The following is a 25,772-nucleotide window of genomic DNA, read 5'->3' on the forward strand; positions in this document are numbered from 1 at the left end:
CCTGCGCGGGGCGCCCAGCCTCAGTGAGCGGTTGGCAGCAGCGCCCACCCCCCCACCCCCGCCGCCAACGGCCACGAGTGGCGGGCGGCTCGGGGGCGGCGGCGGTGCGACGGGCTGCGGTCCTGCGGGTTTGCGGCCTGAGACGTCTAGCCCACTCCCTGGAGGAGCCGGCCGCCCAGCCTCCTTCGCTCTCTCCCTCTACCCCGGCTCGCACTCCAGGCGCTTAGTGAGGCGGCGGGACGCCCGGGGCACAGGCGGAGGTGGCGGCGTCACCCCTGCACTCGGACCCGCCCCCTCGCGCCCCGCCCCGTCCCCGCCCTCCCCACCGCCCTCTGCGGGAGCCGGGCAGCTGCAGCGGAGCGGGCGGCGGGGCCCGGGCTGTGCGCTTGGGGAGTGCGGAATGTGAGTCTTGGCGGGCCGCAGCGCGCACGGACGCTCGGACGGGCCAGGGGCGGCGACCCCTCGCGGACGCCCGGCTGTGCGCCGGGCCGGGGACTTGCCCTTGCACGCTCCCTGCGCCCTCCAGCACGCCGGCGGGACCATGAAGAAGTTCTCTCGGATGCCCAAGTCGGAGGGCGGCAGCGGCGGCGGAGCGGCGGGTGGCGGGGCTGGCGGGGCCGGGGCCGGGGCCGGCTGCGGCTCCGGCGGTTCGTCCATGGGAGTCCGGGTGTTCGCGGTCGGCCGCCACCAGGTCACCCTGGAAGAGTCGCTGGCCGAAGGTACGGGCGCCCGGGGAGGCTCGGACAGGCAGGTGAGGGAGGGTTGGGGTGTGGCGGCGGCTTCTCCGGGTCCTCGCCCTCCGGACTGACTCTTATACCCCGTTCTTCCTCTGCTGCCGGGCCAGCGGGGGCTCTTAAAGAGTGGCTCAGGCTTTCTCTCTTAAGCTGGCTTTTCTTGCCGCTGGCTGCTCCGGCCGGTGCATAGTTCTCTCATGCCTAGTTTAAATCATTTTCTGTCCTTTTTGACGCGAGAAAATAGGTAGTAAACGCGCTAGGAGGTGGGTTGGTGTTACGATTGGGCCAGTGACTCATTAGAGGGTCAGATCCTGCAGGATTGAAGCTCTGTTCTGCCAGCTGTGGCTCAGACGGGTGTCATGCGTTGGCTTCCTCATATAAGCCTCCACCCGCGCTGCAGGGCATAGGACCCTGCAGCCCCTGGTGTCAAGCTGGGGTTTGCTGCAGCTCAGTCATCTGTTGAAAAACAATGTATTTGTGTGCATGTGTGCGTGTTGGAGGTGATCCTTTGCTCTGAATTCAGTTAGTAGGTTGCACTGAGGAGCAGGTAAACTTGAAGCCCATTTATCTTTGTTATTTAGAATCTTCTCTGTTGGACAAGGTACTATTCATGCCCTCCCAGTATGTCTCTTTGATAGTAGTTTAAAAGGTGATATAAAAGCAGGTTAACTTTCACTTGCGAGGTTTTGTGGTCGGTCGTTCATGACCGGGAACAGGTTATGACGGCAGGTAGAAGTCTACTTACAAAAAAAGTTTACTCCTTTTTATAAGAACTTAGAATTTAGTTTTGTATTTCTGGCATAATTGCCTTGTAGAAAATACTTGCCCTGTGTGCTGCATGCTTCATTGGCCTTTGAGTTTTTAATTGCAAAATGATACTACAAAATAAACACTTTAAAAGAAATACTTTTTGTTGATAAATGGCCCTTTTAAGTTCTATGGTTAAGATAAAAGAAATCGAAGAGTGGATTCAGTTCTCCGAGCCTTAGACGTTGATGTGGTTTGAAAACAGTAGACTGAGATTCCGCTTTTATTTTTTGAAATGCTATAAACAACAGTCAATTAGCACAAGGGAAAAAACCTGAAGATTTTTGTATAAAATATTTGAAAGAGAAAGAAATCGTGAATTATTCAGGTGTACATATCATTGTTTCTTGAACCATTGCTCAGAATAATGATCTTAGCCGAAACTTGGAGAGGTGGGAGGAGGAGGATCCTTAGTTTTTCAGAAGAATGAATATGTGGTGAGTGGTCTTTATAAAAGATTTACTATACTATAAAGTTTTCTAGCTCTTTATTACACATGAATTTCAATTATTGGTTTAGATTGTGTTGTAGGTTTTAAAAACACATGGCTATTCACTCAAATGCCATATTCTGTCTTTGAATTGTTTTAGTAACGAATTGAAGTGTAGCTTGAGTAGTGTTACACTTACTTCATTCCACTAAATCCCAGATGGGTCTTTTATTTAATAGAAAAAAAATACTGACATTTCACAAACTAGATTTTGAATTTGTAACTTGTATTACTCACTACCCTAAGCAAGGCATTTTCAATAAAAAAAAATTTTGGAAAATAATAAAGATGAATTTCGAAAGGAGAGGTCCTTCAACCACAACGAAGAATAAAAGTTTATTTCAAGCGCTAATGTCACTGTTACAGTGTTCCACTGAATTTTGCCATAAATGTGTCATTTCTCTTGAAAAATCAATAATCAAATGCTAGGAGGAAGCAAGGACTGAAGAAATCCTTTTGGAAGATGAAACTTCTCCATCCTACACCCCAGCTTTAATTTCCTGGAAGGGAGGCCAAGGCCTAGGTTTTCTTTCCTTGTATATTTTTTCTGTCTCCATCACCCACACAACTGGAATTGTCTATGTATAATCAGTTTACTTTTTGATTCTGGCCGGTCTGTTCTTATTTCAGATGCTTAATATCCCCTCTCCCTTCCTAATAAATAGTGCCACAATTTAGACAAGATGTTTAAGCACAAGTCTACTTCGCATTTAAGCGTGATTAATCAATAATTGATGGGTCTGCCTGATCATAAGATTGGGTCATGTGCTTGTGAAAATGCATTAAAGTTTAGAGTACTTGATTTGGGGAGAGGCACACCACTGAGTAGGCAAAGCGGTAGAAGCTAAGACAGACCAAAGCACAAACTTGGTAGATTTTGCATTTTTTGCTTTGGCCCAAAGTTGTTTAAACAGAGCCAGGAAGACTCAGTAGATACTGTGCCCTGAAGTGTTTTTGCCATGCCCCTGCAAACATTGGTAGTTTACTCGTAATGACCTCTGCAGTGTCTTTTTAATAAATCAGTCTGTCTCTCTCTTGTTATTTGTATATAATTAGTTAGGTTCCAAAAAGTCACCGTGAAAACTGGATTAGCAAACACTGAACCACTGCTCCTACTATAGTGTTAGATTCCTGAAAGCTTCTGTTCACAACATTTTTGTCAACTGATCAAGATACAACCTTGTTTTATGTGTGTTGCAGTTTAAACACACCTTATTTAATATATTTGGTTGATTTATTAACATTGAAATCATGGCCAACAGCTCTGTAAATCACGCCTCAATGAAGATTATCTAACGCTTGTATTTTCTCTGTAGTCTTTGCTCCTTGAACACTAGACAGCACTTTAGCACTATGCTTAGGGACTGTTTCAACAGTGAAATCACCAATAGCAAGCACAAAAATGAGAAAAACATGGCACTAAATAGACCATGAAAAGGACACTTGTTTACACTATGTAAGCTGAAACAAGAATGTGCACGTCAGTCGACTCACATTTTTCACCATTGTGCACATGTCTGCAAATGACAGTGGAAGTGCTATGAGTAATGATTTTGGGGATACAAATAAATGTTAGTGAGTAGATGAATTTGCAAATATAGTATCCCCAACTAATGAGGAGCAACCTTTGTTATAGGTAGATATGTATATGCACATATTATGTCTATAATTTAAAAAGCAGATTCTCAGGAGTAGGTTGTATGCTATAACTAAACTGTTAAAGTTTTCTCTCTGAAACATTATATACTTTGTATCATAATGTCTTTGTAGTCAAGCACATAAGTGTTTGAAAATAGAACTTGCACCTTTTTAGTTCCTCCTCAAAGTTTAAAGGACTGATAGCATAGTGAGGCAGTTCATGTTTTTTTCTTAAAAACTGTTTAGTTTAGGAGTCTGTGCTAAGCAGATCCCAACTTTGGTCTGTAGAAATGAGGGAGAGCCATGTGTTGGTTTTAGCTTCAAACAGTGACAAATTGTCAGGCTCATATAATTAATTCAATGTAACCTTCCAAGTTTTTACTAAAACCTAGGATTGGCTTGTTGACCACATGCATCACCATAACAAGCCTTTGGTGCTAGTCTGAGGATTTAATACTGACTGATAATAAGTTGGTTTTTGAGTAGGGGACATTGTTTTCCCTAAATGTCCTTGGTACAAAATGGACCTAAAATGGGGTGTTGAGACTGGGAGAGCAGAGATAACTTGTTGAGAAAATGTAATCACGAGGTTATGGGGGCTGGGTAGGAATGATAGTGTGAATATGGTGATGTGGGTAAGATTTACTGAGATGCGTGTTTGGGGTTATTGGCTTGTTAGTAATTGGAGGCCAGGAATTTACTACAGGGTTCTTTAAAAATAGCTCAGTATTTCTCTTAGAGTTAAATGCTTAGATAAGCTAAGTATTAGTCAGTTCTCATTGTTAATTTTTCAGGAAGGTTGTACTATACATCTGATTTTGCACTATAAATTAGTAGGGAAATAATAGATTTAAGCATTATATCTCATTTGCAGAAACCATCTGTGGCTGCCCAGTAACTTGTAAGTTAACATTCCCAAGAGAAGATAGAGAGGTTAGAAAAAAGGGGAGGATCGAATAAAAATATCAACAACTGTTACTAATACACGACTTCGTTAAATGCCTTTTGTGTGCTAAGCACTGCTAGGTGCTGCTTAACATAGTAGAGGACAATAGTAGAGGTATTCTTCTGGCGTATGAAACTTACAGATTAGTGTAGAAGGTGAAAGCTAAACAAGCCAACAAAAATCGCGAAGTTACTATAGTTAAAATTTTTGATATGTCGTGAAGACAATGCTCAGGGTTTTATGAGAGAATTCAGTTTAGACTGGGGGGTCAAGGAAGGCCTTTTTGATTTTTTAGCAGAAACCTGAAGGATAAATAAAGTTAGGTAAAAACAGAGGTGTGAGGTCGGGGTGATTTGAAGTATGTCATGAAGACTGAAGTCTCTATCTGAGAGAAGGAAGTTTCAGAAACTGAAATATGCTCAGAGCTGTGGACTACAATGAATGAATCACATGTAAGAGAGATCCAAGATGATGTTGGCAAGGTGACAAGGGTCCAGGGCTTAGTATACCATGCCGAGGAGTTTAGGTTTTATCTGAAATGCAACAGGAAGCTATTGAAGGATTTGAATTGGGGCAGTGACATGCTCTGATTTGTATTTTTACAAGATCATGCTGATTGCTGTGTAGAGAGGTATACAAATTATAAGGTTAAAATGGTGACAGTGGGGATGAAGATGATAATGCTTAAATGGGGAAGACCTTGTGGTGGTCATAGGAAGTGTTAGGAATGACTTGCTTATGTATCTCTCAGGTGAAAGTACCATTTGGGAACATAAGGAACAGATTTTTTTTTTTTTGAGGTGTTTGGAGGACAGCCAGTAGTTCCAGACATGTTTAGAGATGTGTTTGGATGAGATATCTGAGAGGAAATATCAAATGGGAAGCTGGGTATGTGGTCTGCAACTCAGCAAAGGTGTTTGGGTTTAGAGATGGTACTTCTGATTGATTAGTGAGCCCCGGCTGTTATTTAAAGCCCTGGGAGAAGATGGGTGTAGGGAGAGTGTAGAATGAGAAGGTGCTCATTGAAGGACTCCTATAGTGCATTGGTCTCAGACATTAGTGTTCACTGTAAACATTCAGAGGATTTGGTAAAACACAAAGTGCTGAGCCTGGTCCCCAACTTTTGATTATGTCTGAGTGAGGCCCACTCTTTCAGTGATACAGATGCTGCCAGTTCAGGAACCACACCTTGAGTACCGAGTACCACTGATTTAGAGCGGGCGAAGGAGACTAAGAAGAAGGTGCTAGAGAGGTATGAGGAATACCAGGACACTGTGATACCTGGAAACTTGAGAGTATTTCAAGAAGGGGAGGGAGTGAGCAGTTGTGTTGCTGTCTTCTTACCTGATCACATTTTTTCGCCTGGCATTCACAGTTATTCATGCTCACTTCTTATCTTTAAAAGCTTACCTGTAATTATTTGCTGGGTGAATACTCTCTGCGCCTGGTGCAATGTGCTCCACTCCCTGTTGGTCCATGACTGAATCTTGTACTTGCCTAGCACTCTGCCTTTGTCTCTGTAATCCCTGTTTCCTAAGTACTGGTTATGATTACTTCCTCCTTTCTGTGGACACTTGTAACTATTTGCTTTTTTCCCTCTTGTCAAATTTAACCTGTCTTGAGATGGAACTACGTAAGCACCTAGAAACACTAAGGTTGTTAACTACTGTTCCTCTGTCACCTCCACTACCAGATAGTAAAATTCTTAAGGATAAAACAGACTCTGTTTTAATTGATGTTGTATCACACAAGTTGGCCATACCGTGAACATTCAGCTACTTCTCAAAGGAAATGATGCTTGACTTTTTTTTTTTCTTTTTTCTTTTTAATCAGATGATGATCTTTAGTAGAATTTAAGGCCTAATTTGCAAATTGAAGAGCACCAATGGAGGGCTCTTGATTGGACCATCAAAGGTTTTGTACTTAGGCCAGAGGACTGAGTTTTCTAGTTTGGTGAAGACAAACAACAGTTAAGGCAGTGTCATTTCACTTAACAACTTGAAACAGGAAAGAATAAAAATAACCCAGATGCCCCCTTGTAGTTATCTTATTTTGTTGACATTATATTTTTATTTATTCTACAAAGGTGGCTGAGTTTTTTAAAAAGTATGTTACATGCAATTGTGAAATTGTTTTACATTTTGTGATTGATTTTGACAGCTTTTTTTGGATGCTGAGCTTTTTGGGGGTAGAACCAAAGTCTATTCACCTGTGCATTCAGTTGTCCAGTAGTACTTACTCAGCACCTTTTTTTGTTGTTGTTTAATTAAGCTCTTAGAAAACATTGTTTCCTCTTCTGAAACAAGGAGTTAATATCTATTATGAAGATTAGATAATGTGTGACAGTACCTGACAGTGCATTGCCAAATCTCTTCATAAATATGAGTGAACTTTTAAGTTCCGATTTGGTTATAAGCTTTCAGTGAAATCTGATTTGGAAATTATAGTGACTTTATTGTATATTTGGTATCACATTTATCCTGAATAAGTATCACATTTGTGTTTGAAAAATATCTGAATAGTTTGTTAGATAATTATGTGTCCTTCAGCCATATTGAATTTTCAAGTTTCAATCAGCTATATAAAATTTTGACCTATATAGTAGCACATGATTTCAGTATAAAATGGAAATTATTTGCAACAAAGGACACTATATACAATATTATTAACAAATGGTTCTCTTTTGGGTTGTTTATGTTATTATTGTAGTGATAGCTCCTAGGATGTAATTTTGATTGTCCATTAATGTATTTCCTCTAGAGGTAGTAGTTTTATTCAAGGACAAGCTACTGACACTAAAACAATTATTCTAAATTTTCAGTATTCCAAAAAAACAGTGGAAATTTATAATGCTTTATCTCCAGTAAAGGTGCTAAATTGTACAGGATGGGCGTGGTGGCTCACGCCTGTAATCCCAGCACTTTGGGAGGCCGAGACAGGTAGATCACTTGAGGCCAGGAGTTCGAGATCAGCCTGGCCAACAGGGTGAAACCCCGTCTCTACTAAAAGTACAAACATTAGGCGGGCATAGTGTCATGTGCCTGTAATAACAGCTACTCATGAGCCTGAGGCAGGAGAATCCCTTGAGCCCAGGAGGCAGAGGTTGCAGTGAGGTGAGATAGAGTCATTGCACTCCAGCCTGGGTGACACAGCAAGATGCTGTCTCAAAATAAATAAATAAATAGATAAATAAATAAAAAATAAAAATAAAATAAAAATAAAAGTGCTAAATTGTACAAACATGCCAAATATCTTTGCTTTTAGGCTGTAGTCAACTATTGTGGTTAATACGGACATTGTCATGCTGGGCAGATTGAAAAGGCTATGTCTTTGATATTTTAAAAATAATGAAAATGAATTAATATTTGTTAGTATGTTTCATCATAGGGTGCACAGGAGGGAAACTTGGAAAAGGTCTTTGATGTTGTTAATGTTAGAGAACATACTAGAAAGTGAGACAGATGTCCTTATGTTGATCCTGGGTCTTGTATAGTGTTCTTTCTGTTCTTGTATATTATCTTGGTTTTCTTTCACCTTTTCCCACCTATTTTTTTGTCAAAACTTGAAGTAGTTTCATATACATCCGTTAGAGCTCATTTGGTAGCTATCAAAATGATTAAAGCCTTGACTTGGGATTCCAAAATTAAGAGTCCTGAACTACCATTTCAAAGCTGCCACACTTTTCTAGTGGTTGGGTATAATATTTCATCTCCAAGGGATTGGGACTGTTTATTCCTTGGTTTTATCTTGCATGCATCTGGTGAACCATTCATCTACCCACAGCCTGCTATTTTTAGGGGACTAAGTTGGGAAGTTGAGTGGTTAATGACTGAGCTGTTTTAAATAGCTGGGCACTTAGTTAATTTGGAGATTCTTTGTCTATGTGTATCAGCTTTACAAATGAGGTCAGTCAGCACATGTGTGCTAACTGTTTCAAAAATCTCTCTCTGCAGGAAAGTGGTTGTAAGGCGTTTTCTACAGAGAGACTTTGTTTTTGGTTTATCCTAGTCTTGTAGAATTGCAGTAACATTAGAGGCATTTTGCAGTAAGTATTATGTTAAAATATGAAATGATTGTTGCTACTAGTTTGCCCATTTTAACATTTTTAATTATCTTTGAAATAGTGCCTTCTTGGACGCATCTATCAGGGGGAAAAATACCAGCTGGTAATCCCTGTTCTGCCTCTAACTTGCATTGAGACGTTTTGACTTCAGTTTCCTCAAGAAAAAAATGAAGTGGAAAAAATGAATTTGTAACATCTTTTTCCATTTTAGTATTCTTGGATTCTGTCTATGTAACTGATTTTTACTGCTCTTTTTGATAAATGAGGAGCATGGGATAGGGAGGAATGGCAATGAACAATTTCAGGATTGAGACCGTAATGAAAGGATTGTGTTTGATCGTTATACAATTTGAGTTCTTTGACAGACCTCACAATAGAATGGCAATTTATTTTTTAATCCTAAAGTATGAAATTATTTTTATTTTATTTTATTTTATTTTTTCAAGACAGAATCTTGCTCTGTTGCCCAGGCTGGAGTGCAGTGGTGCAGTTGTGGTTCACTGCAACCTCTGCCTCCTGGGTTCAAGTGATTCTCCTGCCTCAGCCTCCTAAGTAGCTGGGATTACAGGTTCTTGCCACCACACTTGGCTAATTTTTGTATTTTTAGTAGAGACGGGGCTTCCCCATGTTGGCCAGGCTGGTCTCTTAACTTCTGACCTCAAGTGATCTGCCCACCTTGGCTTCCCAAGGTGCTGGGATTACAGGCATGAGCCACTGCGCCTGGCCTAAAATTATTTTTTAATCATTGGAAAAAGGTCTTTTCCAAGAAGTTGCCTTACATGCTGCTCCTTGAGATCCAGGTAGAAGCTCAAATTAAATTGTGTGACATTTCAGAATACTATTTAGTTTCAGTGGGCATGCCACCTTAATTGCTTATTTTACTATCTTGTGTTCTCTAAGAGACTCCTGTAGAATATATGTATATTAGAGAGTATTAGAAAGTAATAAAACAAAACCTTTTTATTCAAAAAGAATATATGTGGAGGAGATATAACAGTACTTTCTCCGATTAAGTTTACAGATAGAAAGTTTACCCATGATATGTGTGGGAAATTAGGTACTTTTTGTTTCCAATGCTGTCATCCCTAATTTGGGTCCTTAATACATCTCATTTAGAGAATTACATTAGCATTTGGACTGTTCTTTCAGACTCTTTCCTTGCCAAACCAATTCTTGTATTCCTTCCAGTTTATTCTTCCTAAAATGGACTTATGCTCATGTCACTCTCTTACTTGCTTAACCAAGTAAAGTACAAACTCGTTACTCTAGGATTCAGGACCCCCTGCAGTATGACCTCCAACCTACCTCTCTAGCCTTAATCTCTTACTCTTACTCCCTACTTATATTACACTCATGTGCTTGATATTTTCTGCACTTCTCTCAAGCTTTCTGCTATAGTCTGAATGTTTGTGACTCCTCCCCCAATTCATATGTTGAAATTCCAACCCCCAAGGTGATGCTATTTAGTGATGGGGCCCTTGGGAAGTGATTAGGTCATGAGAGCCCTCATGAATGGAATTAATGCCCTTATAAAAGAGGCCCCAGAGAGATCCCTCATCCCTTCCACTACATAAGGTTAGAGTGAGAAGATGGCCATGTGTGAGGAAACAAGCCCTCACCAGGCACTGAATTTCCCAGCACCTTGCTCTTGGACTTTCCAGTCTCCATAACAGTAAGAAATTCTGTTGCTTATAAGCCACCCAGTGTGTGTGTGTGTGTGTGTCTGTGTGTGTGTGTGTGTGTTTTGAGACAAGGTCTCTATTGGCTAGGCTGGAGTGCAGTGGTGTGATCATAGCTCACTGCAGCCTTGAGCTACTGGCCTCAAGCAGTCCTCTTGCCTTAGCCTCCCAGACGGTTGGGACAATAGGCATGTGCCACCTTGCCACACTTTCCCATTTCTATTTTTAGCTTATGTTGTTGTGTTTGCCCAGAATGCAAATACTGGCCTCCACCACTCTGTTAAAAATTGGGTCTTGTAGGATATATTTAAAATAGTTACTTTTTTGCAATCTTTATTTTTTCCTGAAACCCTATCTACAACCAAATAAGTGTAATTATGCCTTCCTTTGCTTTGCGTAGCAACTGTTACTCATATAGCACTTATCTTAAATAGCTTTGTTCTATTCTAATAAAATGGGTAGTTTTCTCTACTTTAAAATTTAATTCTTTTAAGGCTTATCTTGTATTCATTCTTTTTAAAATATTTGGTAGAGATGGGATCTTGTTATGTTATCCAGGCTGGTTTTGAACTCCTGGCCTCAAGTGGTCCTCCTGCTTTGGCCTCCCAAAGTGCTGGGATTACAGGTGTGAGGCACCATGCTTGGCCTTGTATTCCTCTTTTATCTCTTGCAGTGCTGTACTCATGATAGTATTCAGTACCTCTGTAAGAGATTGAGTTTTGGTATTCAAAAGTGATCAGAGGGCTTGCTACAAATTACTATGAAACAATTGGATAGCAGCCATGCTTGACATATCAAACTGTTCAGTTGATATTTAGGAGAAGGCTGACTTCGTTTCTGAAGTTCTGTCCGTTTTAAAATAAGTAGATAGAGATATTTGTTAATAAAGTAGTTCTAGCATTAAATAGATGGATGAAAAAAATACTACCAGATTTATTTTTGGACTCCTAGCCTGTTTTATTTCTGTTATGGTTATATGTATAATACATCTTTGTTTTGTGGGTACTGCATTGCTTGTATTTGATGTGACTCTCAAAATGTTCTAGCCTGAATTCCCTTGAGCCACTACCGTTAGACAGAGTGGGAGCTGGGTAGTCTAAAGTATGTGCTTTGAATAACTGATCTTAAGAGGAAACAGTTTTGGGGATGGTCAGCTGTGTATGGCTTTATCTTGAGTGGCAGATAGTACCAAGGCTTAATGGGATGAATGGTGTCTAAGAGGATGATGGTATTAGGAAGAAGAAGGGGATCTCATCTCCTTAAGGCTCCTGGGGAGGGAAACAAATGAGCATTAACTTTGGGGATTCCTGTAACTGGACTGTATGATATTGAAGGTACTTATTTTCTAGGTGGAAAGACATTTAGTTTGCTTTTAGATTAGGAAATTTGTAAGCCTGGCCCAAAGGTCGGAGGGTAACAAACCACCCTTGACTATTCTTTCTTTCATTTTCTGGAAGAGAGGGTTCCAGTATACTACTTCCCCTTGCCTAAATGCTGTATTTACTTATTTTGCTTTATTTTTGCTGTTGGACCATTGTTAGGGCTGCCTGGAGCTTTATACATAAGTCTTCTCGTTTGAATGAGATTGTCAGTGGTTAGTTTAGGTTTTACTATTCTTTCTGAATCATAAAGATACTACTACTAAAGTAATTTTTTTTTTTCCTGAATCTTGTCAGGACTATTTTTCTAGGGAGTGGGATTATGCATCACTGGCAATTACCCATTTTTTCATTCTCTTGCCTGCATCACAGATTCTCTTCCGTTGAATGTTAATGGTCTATTTTTTTATACAGGCATAGAAAGAAAAAGTTGCTACTGACTCATGATCAGTAGGACGTGTGTTCTGAAATATTTCTTCAGAGGTTGGGTGTATATATGCTCAGCTGTGCGTAGGCTTTTGATGGTGTCTTCTATGATCACTAACAGGAGTATGTAAGATAGTTAACCGTTACGTGCAGTAATGTGGATCTAAGGATTTTTTTTTTTCTACCTAATGGGCCTAAATTGAAATTGGAATAGATCCTTAGTTTCATTAGCACAGTATTATGGTTAACTCATCCAGACAGCTCAGTTTAAATCCTAGTGAATAGTTAGCTGGATTGCTAAATCTTTGGTAAATTTTCATCTTTTAGCAAAATGTGTATACAACCTAAAGGAGAAATTCTAAGGATCTTAACCCAAATTGGTACTTGTTTTTATTTTTAAACAAGTGAAGGTAGCTGTTATGGGTTTTATAGTTTTTCACCTTAGTGCAGTGGGAACTTTAGAAATATTGCAAACCCATGAGTTTTATTTTTTTAAAATATGTGTTTGTGTATGGTATTTTTTGCCTATCCATAGGGAATGTCGGAAGTGCATTTGTAAGGGCTGTATGAATCCATAGTGTTCAAGGTTGGATGTAACTAATGCCCATAAATTTCTAGCTTGAGAAACCCTTATATACAGATTCAAGGTTCAGATTTGTTTTCATCTTAGAATAGTGGCTGTTTTTTTTTTTTATTTTTTAAAAATACACTAAAGGTATTTCAAAAAGTTGTGGTGGCCCATTATGGATAGTATAAGGTCAATTTCGCTGATTTTTTTTCTTTTTTTCTTTTGCTTTGGAAGATGAAATATAGGAAACAATGCGTAAGAACCTGAATTAAAAACAGGACCTTCTCAGAGCCTCTTACAGAAAATATCCTAAGTATTATATTAACTGTAATTGGTATTGTTGGACTAACAGTCTTTCTTTGAAAATGCTAGTGCTTCATTAAATTTCCCATAATTGTAGTGATTGTCCAAATTTAGTTCCCTCATTTAACCATGAGAAAATGGATTAATGAATGAACCGAAAGTCACATTATTAGTGTTGATTGTGGAGAGTAGAAGTTAGTTCTCGTGACCAGCACTCTTTCTAGTAGTTATGGCCTCTTTCTTTTATTTTTATTTTTCATTTTGTTTCCTTACGCCTAAGCACTTTTACTTATGGCCTCTTTAATTGGCTCCTATGCTGTATAGGCATTGGCCTGTAGCTATAGGCATAGCTCCTGTATGTATGGGCATTGTCCTTTGATTGGGATGGGGATTTGGAACTGGTTTAAGGGAGCTGGGGACTTTTAATAGTCTGAAGGCAGCTGGAGTATTAATGGGTGCGTGAGGAGTATGAGGTGGAAGAAGTATTCTCAAACATTTTTGCTTGAGTTTCAAAGTTAAAGCTTTTCTGCTTTGTATTTTCCTAAGGCAGTCAAACCATGTGCTGCAGTTACTTGAGCTAAGATGTCACGATTGATTTTAAAAGTTTAAATTCCGGCTTCTCCCAGGTTAGTCTGTTCTCTCACTTTAGAGAGGACAAGTCATATATGAAATAGTGTGTTTGTGAACTGTAAAGTATGTAGCGTAAAGGTGCAATACTTCAGCTTCTTCAGTTGAATTTAGCATAGCAACACAGAGGACCTCCTGTAGGGAGGAAGGTGAAAGAGAAAGAGAAATAGCTAAGTTCTTATCCTCTGCTTTTCTTCTGTTCTGAGTTCAAGGTTATGGCGCGTGGAGTCTGAATGGCTGTAATATCAGATGCCTATTTGCATTTTACCTGATAAATTTGTGTGGTGTTCAAAGTAAAAAGAAAACACGATTCTTTTAAATTTCTGTTTATTAGATGACAGCACAAATGCTTTAGACTTAAACTTGGAATACAAAACATCTGAATCTTTACAGTGATATAAATTCCTATGATATTATAAAACAGTTTCCTTAAAAATGACATGACATTACTTTTATGATACATTTGGCATATTTTTATACACAGGCAAGTAAAAAGTTAAAATAGAATGGTGCTTGATTTATGATTTTAAAACATTAAAGGATAACGTTTCTAAACTAAACTTACTTGGAAATGGCATTATTGTTTAGGTATAAAACTCAAAAGGATATTGAAAAGCAACTAGGATTTATAAGGAATATTTGTAGAGTAGTAATTACAAAATAAGTAAAGCTTAGTGTTTTCTTACATCCCAGTAATAATTAGAAAATAAATTACATTCGTAATAGCAAAACAATATATGTCACCTAAGAGCTAAACTCATGAGAAATGTGCAGAACCTCTGTGAAAAAAAATTATATTGTTTAGAAGAACATAAAATAAAACTTGTCTAAATGGAGAACTATGTCATGTTACCAGCTAAGAAGACTCAATATTGTCAATATGTTATTTCTTCCTAAATAAACTCAGTACAAAAAAAAGATAATTTTTCTAATATTTTTCAAACTATGGAAGTATCACCATCATTATCAAGAAGAATTCACCTAGTGTCTGTACGTTTTTCTGAGTAAAACGAGCTTTTTTGTAAGTCAAAATGTAGAGCCTGGCATGGTGGCCTACACCTCAGGAGGCCGAGATGGAGTTCGAGACTGCAATGAGCTGTGATTGTGCCAGTGCACTCTGTCTTGGGTGACAGAGTAAGACCTTGTGTTTAAATAACAATAATAATAATAATCATAAAAATAATAAATTTTAAAAAATGTAACTCATTCCCCCCTCCCATCTGCCTCTAACAATTGTCTCTCTTTCCAACTTTAGATAGAGTCTGAGCCCCTGGCCATCTTTTCTCTCCCATTCTTTTTTCCATCAGTTATCTGATTTTTCTCTTATTTTTACTTGTTCCTTAATATTTTTTTTATACCTGTTGAGGTATACCAGTTTATATCCTGTTCAGTGTGTAAGCCTGTTTAATTTCAAAAGACAAAACAAACACAAATAAAACTTTTGTGATCTTTCCTACTCTTTCCTTCCTTCATTAATTGACTTTTCTGAAAAAAACAGATTTTGGTAATGGTTCTCAAAGTGTAGTATGTGGACCCCAAGGGAAAGGGTCCTCAAGACCCTTTGATAGGGGGTCTATCAGGTAAAAAATATTTTCATAATAATACTAAGACATATTTGCCATTTACACTGTATTGGCATTCACACTGCAAGCACCTTAACACTAATCAAGGGTAGTGAAAAGCATTTCATTACTCTTGGCCCTTGAGTACATCTCTTTTCTTTTTTTTTCTTTTTTGCAAAATATACACAAGATTCACCATAATAACCGTTTTTAAGTGTACAGTTGAGTGGCATCAAGTACATTCAAATTGTTGTGCATTCATCATCACTATTTCCAGAAAATTTTCATCATTTTAAACAAACTTCGTACCTATCAAACACCAACTTTCCACTTCCCCTATTCCTTTAGACCCTGATAACCATGATTTACTTTCCATTTCTATGAATTTGACTATTCTAGGTATCTTATAGAAGTGGAATCATAACAATAGTTAGCATTTTGTGTCTGGCTTATTTTACTTAAAGATGTCTTTAAGGTATTCATCCTTGTTGTAGCCTACATCAGAATTTCATTCCTTTTTAAGACTGAATAATATTCAGGTGTATGTATGTAGCACATTTTGTCTGTCTGTGGGCATTTTGGTTGTTTCTACCTTTTGGCTGTTGTGAATAATGCTGCTGTACATATGGTGTACAAATATGTATATGTTTGAGTCCCTGCTTTCATGCCTTTTTGGTATATATCCAGAAGTGGAATTATTGGATCATATGATAATTCTATGTTTAATGTTTTTGAGGAACTGCCCTACTGTTGTTCAGAGTTCCTGTACCATTTTACATTCCCAAAAGCATTGCACATGGGCTCCAGTTTCTCTACATCCTTGTCTCACCAACACTTGCAATTTTTTTTAATAGCCATCCTAATGAAGTGTTATCTATCTCATGAGAAATGTGCAGAACCTATGTGAGGAAAATCACAATATTGTTATAGAAGAACATAAAAGATGTATGTTTTCCTAATGATTAGTGATTTTGAGCATCTTTTCATGTGCTTATTGGCCATTTTTAAGTATATGCCTTTTTAATATATTATGTGAAAAAATGGGAAATACACACAAAGCACTTTTGCTGCATAAGGAAGCAGTATGGTGTAATTGAGGAAGAGTGTTTGGGTGATGGAGTTGTTTGCTGAAGTAGCTGCCTTTTTCATAGAATATCATCTTTACTGGAAACAGTGACAAACTATGATTATTAATTTAGACTTGGATATTTGGCAGACATTTTCTTAAAAGATGAGCCTGTCACTTCAAGGAAAACAAATTACACATCTCATTAATGTAGGAATTTGAGCTTTCAAAGAAAATCAGAATTTTAGAAAACTTGTCTCAGCCATTGTGAGCTTACAGTTCCCTATTACTTTAAAAGCCTTTCTGAGGAGACAGGTGATAATATTAACAAATGTGATTTTTTAAAAAAAATTCTGTAATGGAATATCTGTATAACCTATATTTTCCAAACACATGATGTTACAAATACAAAGTACAGGATTGACCACTGGATTTTAGTTGTAACTGCAAAAAATTCAGTGATGTGGTTTTAGATTCCATATTACAACTAACCTTTAAGAAAGTACTAATTATCATGTTTTGCTACAATAGCAAAGAAGAATAGGCTATTCATAGTTATCTGAAAGGACTATAAAATAGTCTTCACCTTTTCCTCTACTTACCTGTGTGAGGCTAAATTATCTTTATGTACTTCATTAAACCAAAACAACATACTGTCAAAGTAGGTGTGAGAATCCAACAGTCTTCTATTAAGCCAAATGTTAGAGTTTTGCAAACATGTTAAACAGTGCCACTCTAGTCTCCAAGTTTTTCTTTTGAAAAATATAGCTATTTTTTATTAAAATGTTATGCACCGAGTTTATAATTTTTAATGAATTAATAAAGGTTTAAAAATTTTCAGATTTAATTTCTAATATAATATGGGTTTATATAACCCATGTAAGCAGAAGCACTCTGTGGTTTTTGATAATTTTTAGGAATGTAAAGGGATCCTGAGGCCAAAAGACTTTGAGAATCTCTGGGTCTACAATGTATGTTGTAATAAAGCTGTCTGATACAGTAGCTAGTAGCCACATGTGGCTATAGAGTACTTAAAATGTTGCTACACTGAATTGAGATATGCAGTACGTATAAAATGCACTTGGATATAAAAGCCTTAATATGAAAAAACATAGAAGACCTTATTAATATTTTTATACTATTGATTACATGTTGAAATAATATTTTGGATATATTGGGTCAAAAATGTATTATTAAAACTAATTTTACAGTTTTTTTACCTTGTTAATGTAGTTACTAGAACATTTAAAATTTTATATGTGGCTCACATTATATTGGACATATTGGACAGTGCTGGTCTATAGTGTACTGTTTACAGTGTATAGTATGCACTTTGCAGTTGGGGTTATTTGCCTGGGGTTCATCAACATCCATGTGCATTTTTCTTGGGAGAGGGTTTATGGCTTTCATCATAGTCCCAAAAGGCCATGTGACCAAAGACAAGTGAGAAACTGCTGTAAAATTTGTAGACTGCTCCCCTGACCTCTGCTTGTAGTTACTTGGGTACTGCTTGTATCTTGGATCTGGGGGGGAATCCCTTTCTGACAATTTGGTAGGCTGAGTGTTGCTGGGGTGCAATGAGATGCATTCTTGGCCCCTCAAGTTGGAACCTTGAATGAATGTTTCCATAGAAAAGTTTTAACAGACAGTCATTAGGTATTACAGTACTGTTAGTATTGAACTGTAAATGGACCCGAGAACCTAAGAATCACATATAAGACTGTTTCTGTGGGAAAATATTCTGAATACCGAAAGTAGACTTAGAAGCTGTCAGAACACAATCTACTAGTATATTGGAGATTCATACACTTCATGCTGGGAACCTGATCGAAAGAGATAATTTTTTTTAACTTGAGCATTAATAGTGTTTGAAAAGATTAAGTATGTGTTAAAGTGGTAATCATTCTGTTTTTTTTTTTCTTTATTTTTGAGATGTCCTTGCTCTGTCATGGTAGTAGCATGATCTTGGCTCACTGCAGCTTTGACCTCCCGGGCTCAAGCGATCCTCCCACCTCTGCTTCCTGAGTGGCTGGGACTACAGGCGTGTGCCACTGCGCCTGGCTAATTTTTAAAATTTTTATAGAGACGAGGTCTCCCTATGTTTTCCAGGTTGGTCTTGAACCCCTGGGCTCAAGTGATTCTCCCACCTGGGCCTCCCAAAGTGCTGGGATTACAGGTGTGAGCCACCATGTCAGCTGTCATAAAGTTATGGGATGTTTGCTTACTATTTATCTCTAATCATAGGAGGTATTATATAAATAAGCCACTGAATTGGAGGATATGTAAATTAAGTGTTTGCCTGTTTAGTTTGAATAGGTTGGTAATGCTGTGTATGCAGTAGATTCTTTGCTTATGTAATCAGTTCTCATCAAAAAAGACTTCCTAAAACAATGAAATTTCAGGGCTTGTTGAAGTGAAGAGAGAATGCTGGATTGAGGGTATTCCAAACATAATTTCTTCATTATAACCCTTTGTACTTCAGTTATATTTGCTCACATTTATCACAGTGTGCCATAATAACTTTTTTGTCTTTCTCTCTCAATAGACTACAAACTCACACATACGGTGTCCCATTTAAAACGTGTTCCAGAGACTTTCACAGACACTTATTAAAATTTGTTGACAAAATGAACATGAGAAGAGCAAATTATCTAACTGTTGTGAGATAATTGCAGTTTAGGTGAGATGACCGAGTATAGTCATTGGGTGAAGGGAACATTGAAGGCGATCTGAGAAAGCAGATGATGGGTTAAAGAGTTGCAGATGCTGTTTAGGAAATCTGGTAGAAGAGGTGAGGTATTTTTGTACTTAATAGTTATAAGGCCACTTAAAGGAGTCCCAAGGAGAGGTTGGCATAATGCTGAATTTGAACAGCAATATATAAGAGTTCACTAAAATTTAATGCTTTTTTGGGGCCTGATATTCTGGTGAGAAGGAAGTTGTGTAATGGATGACTGTGATCTATATCCAGGCTTTGTATTTATGAATGGAAGAGTTTTGATATATAAAAAGGGAGAAAGAGTAATATTAGAGAACTAAATCTGTAGTCTTTTTCAGTTCTGCTAAAAAAAGTTATTCTAAAATGTGACTGTTCCACTGTAGGAAAAAGTGGATATAAAGTAGGGGAAAGGATGTTGTGACTGGGAATAAAGGAAAGTCAAAAGGTAGTGGCTTCATTTTAGCCTTCATTTCAGCTTTATGCATGGGAGTTGTGATGAGGAGCCCTAGAGACTAGTGATATAGCAGGGAAGTTCAAGAGTACTATGAATACCTCTGGCCTGTTTTAAATGTATTAATTTTTTAAAACATTGTAATTTTTGGGAGTCTTAGTCCTTAATACAGTGCTTCTTAAACTCTAATAAGTATATGAATCACCTGGGATTTTTTAAACTGCTTACATTTAGTACATCTGGGTAGGGCCAGAGTTTCTGCATTATCTGCAAGCTCTCAGGTGATGCCAGTTCTGTTGTTTCCACAGGTCGCATTCTTCCTTAGCCAGTCTCCTAAAAGAAAGGAAAAAAACTTACCCCAAAAGTGATCAAATCAGTCCATTATGAATATCTGCTTTGTTAATGGCCTTCAGGTGGATTATCAGTAGCTAACAGGAGTAATGCGAAGATTTTTAAATTTCATCTAGGGTGCTTTATTGAACAGATTCCTTGACTTGAATCCCAGAGATTCAATTCCAGGTTTAAGAAAAGGTCCAGAAAACTTCAGGTTCAATAAATACTCTAGGTTATTCGGTAGTATTGGGATTTTGGTTGGCACTGTATGAAAACTACATATTAATTTGGAGGGATTGGCATATTGAAAGTATTAAGTACTGCTTTCCAGAAATGTAGTGTGTCTTGTCATTTTTATTAAGTTTTAAAAGTTTCAGTAAAGTTATTCTTCATTTAGGTCTTGCAGCTTTATAAGCTTGTCACATATGTTTTATATATTTTTGTAAATGGATTGACCTTTCAGCAATGTGAGAAAGTTTTCTGTTGATTATCTTGAAGATAATTGGTCTTTGATTAGGAATGTATTCTTTTTTATTTTAGAGATAGGGTCTTACTCTGTTGCCTAGGCTGGAGTGCATTGGCATGATCATAGCTCTCTGCAGCCTCAAACTCCTGGGCTCAACTGAGGGATACTTCCTCCTCATTTGGGACCACAGGTGTGTGCCACGACGCCTGACTAATTTAAAAAATTTTTGTAGCGATGGGGGGTCTCACTTCATTTCCTAGACAGGCCTCAAACTCCTGGCTTCAAGCAGTCCTCCTCCCTTGGCCTCCCAAAGTGTTGGTATTACAGGCATGAGCCACTGCATTTGGCGGGAATGCATTATAATAAGCTTATCACTTAGGCCTAAGAATCAAAAAGACAGATCCTACCTAGGAAGGTCTCGGAGTTTGATATGTTTTTAATGAACTAGTTTCGTCAAGTGCCAGTAAGTCAGGTCCATAGAGAAAGCCATATTCAAGTCATAAAGGTGAGTGTTGCAAGAAATTTTATAAGATTTTGGTTGAAAGAAGCAGGAAATGGAGATACCTGCTGGATGCCTGTGAGAAACCTAAGTGTTTCAAAGGTGGGTCGAAGGGAACAGCCCGATTAGGAAAAGTTATAGAAATACATATGTAGAGTCTCATCAAGGGAGAACATAACTGGTTTTCTTTTCTTAGCTTCCTTTCTGTAGCATAAAAACAAATTATTTTACTCTGAAAACAGTTTGTTCTTAGAAAAGCTATGATTATGTGTTCTCAAAGGAATGACTGTTACAGTAGTCTTCCAGCATATCACTTTAGGATGGGCAGTATTCTTTAGGGAAACTCCAGTGGATACTTGGAATTCTGACTTGAGAATTTCACTGTAATCATCATTAACCCAAAAGTACACATAACTACTGTTCTTTTGAGTGAAATGTATTTTAATATAAACCTAAATGTTTATAAAGATTTACAATATCACTGCCTACTTCCTTTTGATAGTTACTCCAATTGCTTTTGTGGGTGATTTCACCTTGAGGCTAAGTGCTGAATGAGAGAATACAAGCTGAGAGAATTAAAATCTGGGTATCAATGCTTTTAAGACAAACCTTGTTCTTTTTATGGTACTTACTTTGTCTGAAATTTTAAATGTCTTTCTAGACCATGCTGACACACATGGAAATATCCATAATAACATTATCAAATTATTTTATATTGAGATTTTATTAGAAACTTCTAATTGTCTAGATAACTTTCTACTCCACAGACAAATTAATATGCTCAACATTTCTGAAAAAGACAGGGCAACAGTGCCGTTCTAATTTTTACAAGAAGGAATCTGAGGCCAGCTTCCCTTAGAAGCCAATTTACATCGACAGTTTAAAGAAATGGGTATACAAACATATATAGGACCAGAATTAGAAAAAAGTTCTGTTTGCTACATATTTCAATAAAGATACTAAAAAATAACTTGATTGTCTGTCTTTTTTTTTGAGAATATCATGAAAGTTCTGTAGACCCTTTCCCCAGAAAAATTTGCATATAAAACCTACATATGATTTCAGATGGTGCATAGACTTTATGTAAATACCCTTGCGTTATGTTCTTTGATTTCTTACAATGTTTATAATTTGAAATTGGCATACAGGTTTTGTATTTTAGTTACTTAGATGTTTTTCATAGTGGTTATAGGTATGTATAATCGGCATGAAAATATTAGAAAGTGAAAGTGTATAAGAATTTGTGTTTTTAGCTTACATACAAATGGAGATCCTGGTGCTGATTCAAATATGTGTATTTGTGTATGTAATTAGAGTTTTACATCCAAGTTTTGTCTTAGTATGATTTGGCTTTTGTATTAAAAGAACGCAAGATGTTTGTAAGGCTGTGTCTAGACTTATCTCTGAGTATCAGAATAATTTGACTAAATCTTGCCTACTCATGTGCTGTGGTTACAGTGATATGCTGTAAATGGGTTATAGGTGTGCCAAGATGATGATTTTCCTTTCACCCCTCAAAGTAGCCTGGTTGTGATTGAAGGTCCCTGCCTGCCAACTCAGGTTGAAAGTAGACTTCATTTACCCAGTGGGCTGGCCAAGTTGTTGGAAAACAGCAATAATAACTAGGTGGTTTTTCATTAGTAGGATAAATACAGATTTAGTCGATGGAATATTAAGTGCAGGGAATAGTGGAAGTCGGTGAGAAGGATATGCTGTACTCTGACAAGCTTGAGCTCTCTTTGCAAAGGAGAAATTATACAAACTTTTACTCTTTCAATTTGAAAGTCTTGTTTGTCTTCAGTAACATCAAGATAAACCTATTTGAATAATTGTAGAGTATGCTCTTCTTTGGGCTCAGGCAGAATGTATAAATATGTATCTGTTTTCTGGGCCATGGTTTGGGTATCAGGTCTTGAAGTAATAGATAGTGGCTCTATGCTGATACTTTGGCTCTGTGATGAGACTTTTCTCAGTAGTCCTTTCCTCCCCCTTCTGAAGTAATTACAGAAGGCTGTGTTTACTTGGCACTTGAGATAGTTATACAAAGTGCATGCATAAGCATCAACATGTTAGGGCTAGTATAGTGATACAGGATAGTGTCAGGAGGAGTTAACAAAGCCCATATGACACACTCTCTATCTTCTGTGACTTAATTACCATGTTTCCTAACCTACTCATACACACACAGTGATACAAATTTTGGTGGTCTTTGTTTGCTAATCTTAGACTGTCCTCTATAGTTTTAATTCTACTTTAATGAGCTGTATACTGGAATGTAGTTATTATGTCTGTAATTTGTTTAGTGTCAGGTTAATTTCTAGATGTTCCAAAAAGTAAATTTTTTATTGTATTCTTCTGTAATAATTTCATGTTAATACTTTAAATTGGAATAGTTTAAACTATAGCTGTCTTTAAAGCTTGAAAATAGAGCTCTTTTTAGTAAAATTAGAATGTGTATTATTAACATCTAAAAAATGGCAAACTCAACTCATGTTAATGGTTTTAGATTGAATTGCTTTGTTTGTATACAAGTGTCTAAATACAATAAATGTAATATTACATTTATTAAGTATCAAATGTAAATACTGAAATTGTATTTCATGTAGAGAAGTTTTTAGAGGATGAATACATTTAAACATTTAATAGATCTTTCCTTTCAGTGTATTTCGAAAGTTTTTCTTTTAACAAAGATTTTCTGTTCACCCTAATAGCAGTTGTCTAAAATATTTTAAGATGGAGGTAGCTTATTCCATAATGCTCAATGAACTTGTCTTCCTTTACTTGTTGTTGGTGTTTTACCTGTTGGTTATTCCCCTGCAGTCTCTCTGTGTAATGGATCTATGCACAAATTACCCATAGCTCTATTTCTGTAAACCAGGCTTCCTTGCTTCTATTGTAGACATGATATCTAACTATTAAAATATATTTTTAGATTTTTACAAACCTGAATTTCTCACCAAGTCAACTTCTCTTGTTTGAATAGGCGGCCCAATCCTAGATACTCAAGTGAGAAATGAATTCACTTGCCATGTCTTTTCTGTGAATTATCTTTATTGCCTGGATGGTTGAAGTAGCTGTGTGTGTGTGTGTGTGTGTGTGTGTGTGTGTGTGATAAGTAACAGAGAAATAACTTTTCATTGTAAGATAAACAGTGTAAGGCAAAAGTTCTTTACCCTTCCCTACCCCTACTCCCCTCTTAACAGTCGCTATGTATTGTTTTGAGACCTTTTTTCTTTATACTGAAATAGCTTTCTAATTTGTCTCCCAATTCTGATCTTGACTCCTTGTCAATCTCTTCAAACAGTGCTTTCTCATGATCTTTTTAATTCTTTTTCTTGCTTTGTTTTGGAATGCTTAAGGTTCTCTTTTCTCCATTTTATTTCTTGCCCTCTGCTATCCGGAAGACATGTGTACTTTTTCTGTTGTTTTAGTGGTGGTTTATCCCAATAAGACTAAAGTTATAACTGTGTGCCTCACCTGTGTAAGAACCTTAGAATGCTCTAACTCCTATCACTGTCGTTCTCTCCTCCAGAGAGGATATGCCATTGTTCTTATGATATGACATTGTTTGTAATTTTACATCTATCGTCACTTTTTAAAAAATCTACAGATTAGAAACTAGGCTTATTTTACAAGTCAGTGTTTAACAGCTATGATCTTTGTGACTCTTTCTTGTATGTTGAGAAAGAAGGTCTTGTATGATCTTCCATCTAGGCTCAATTACTTTCAGTCTGACACACCTTCAGTGAAGGCCGTTTTTTGTTAGCTTGAGAAGTCTTTATTTTAACTTCATTCTAGAAAGAGTTTTGCTTGATATAGACTTCTCTACAGATAGTTATTTTCTTTTAGCATTTGAAGGTGTCATTTCACTGCCTTCTTTGTTTTGCTGTTGAGAAGTTGGTAGTTACTCCAGTTGCTTTTGTGGGCGATTTCACATTGAGGCTAAAGTGCTTTGTGGGTCTAGACTTTATGTGGTGATCCCAGTGTGACCTTCTTACTCTTATGTTGGCCTTTGGCTGTCATCCAGTTTATGGATTGATGCTTTCTTCTTGTTTTTGTCTCGAAAGAATTCTCTTGATCTGCTTCCATGATTATTTTATCCAGAATTTTAAACACTGCTTTTCCAGGAAAGCTTTTTCTGAACCTGTAATCTGCCACGTTTCTAGGAGCAGAAATTGCAATTTAAATTTTAACATGGTCAAACTTATAAGTTTTCATCTTTTTGACGTTTTTATACCTAAATAAGAAATTATTTTCTACCTTGAAGTTATACATACAGTCTCCTAAATATATGTATTAAGACCTGGAATGTTTGTCTTTTAATAGTTATATCTTTAAGTCATCTGAAATTTGTATTTGATGTGTTATGAGGTAAAGATCAAATCCCTCTGTCTACCCCAGTTGTTCTAGCCAAATGTTTACTGGTTCCTTCCCAATGATCTCTGATGTCATTTATCAACTTTTTGTAGTTTTTATGTATACACAACTCTGTTTCTGAGCTTGCTCTATTATATTCTGTAGTCCTTTGTTTATCTCTGCACCATTATTATACAATCTTATCAGCATTTATAATCTTTTTGTTGTTGTTGTTCTGTTTTTTTGTTTTTTTGAAACAGAGTCTTGCTCTGTTGCCCAGGCTGAAGTGCAATGGCACATTCCTGGCTCACTGCAACCTCTGCCTCCCAGGTTTATGCAATTCTCCTGCCTCAGCCTCCCAAGTTGCTGGGATTACAGGCGCCTGCCACCACGCCAGGCTAATTTTTGTATTTTTAGTAGAGATGGGGTTTCATCCTGTTGGCTAGGCTGGTCTCGACCTCCTGACCTCAAGTGATCTACCCTCCTCGGCCTCCCAAAGTGCTGGGATTGCAGGCGTGAGCCACCACACTGGGCCAGAGTTTATAATCTTGATAATTGGTAAAGTGACTAACCCCACTTCATCTTATTCCTTTAGATTTTATATAAGACTATATATGCCCCCCTCCTTTTTTGGTAACTTCTTTAATGTCTTTTATTAAA

General features: G+C 37.6%; 1 protein-coding gene across 2 annotated transcripts in view; it reads left to right on the plus strand.

Moving 5' to 3' along the window:
- Positions 1 to 398: 398 nt before the first annotated feature.
- The window catches only part of BMP2K (BMP2 inducible kinase), a 143,853-nt gene continuing 118,479 nt past the window's right edge, over positions 399 to 25,772 (plus strand). For both annotated transcript variants that reach the window (XM_030819041.1, XM_030819040.1), the window contains exon 1: positions 399 to 719. In XM_030819041.1, coding sequence (XP_030674901.1) covers positions 542 to 719 — 178 coding nt within the window. In that variant the 5' untranslated portion in view covers positions 399 to 541. The remainder of the gene's footprint in view (positions 720 to 25,772) is intronic.

Source organism: Nomascus leucogenys, chromosome 9 (genome assembly GCF_006542625.1).
Source record: "Nomascus leucogenys isolate Asia chromosome 9, Asia_NLE_v1, whole genome shotgun sequence".
Lineage (NCBI taxonomy): Eukaryota > Metazoa > Chordata > Mammalia > Primates > Hylobatidae > Nomascus > Nomascus leucogenys.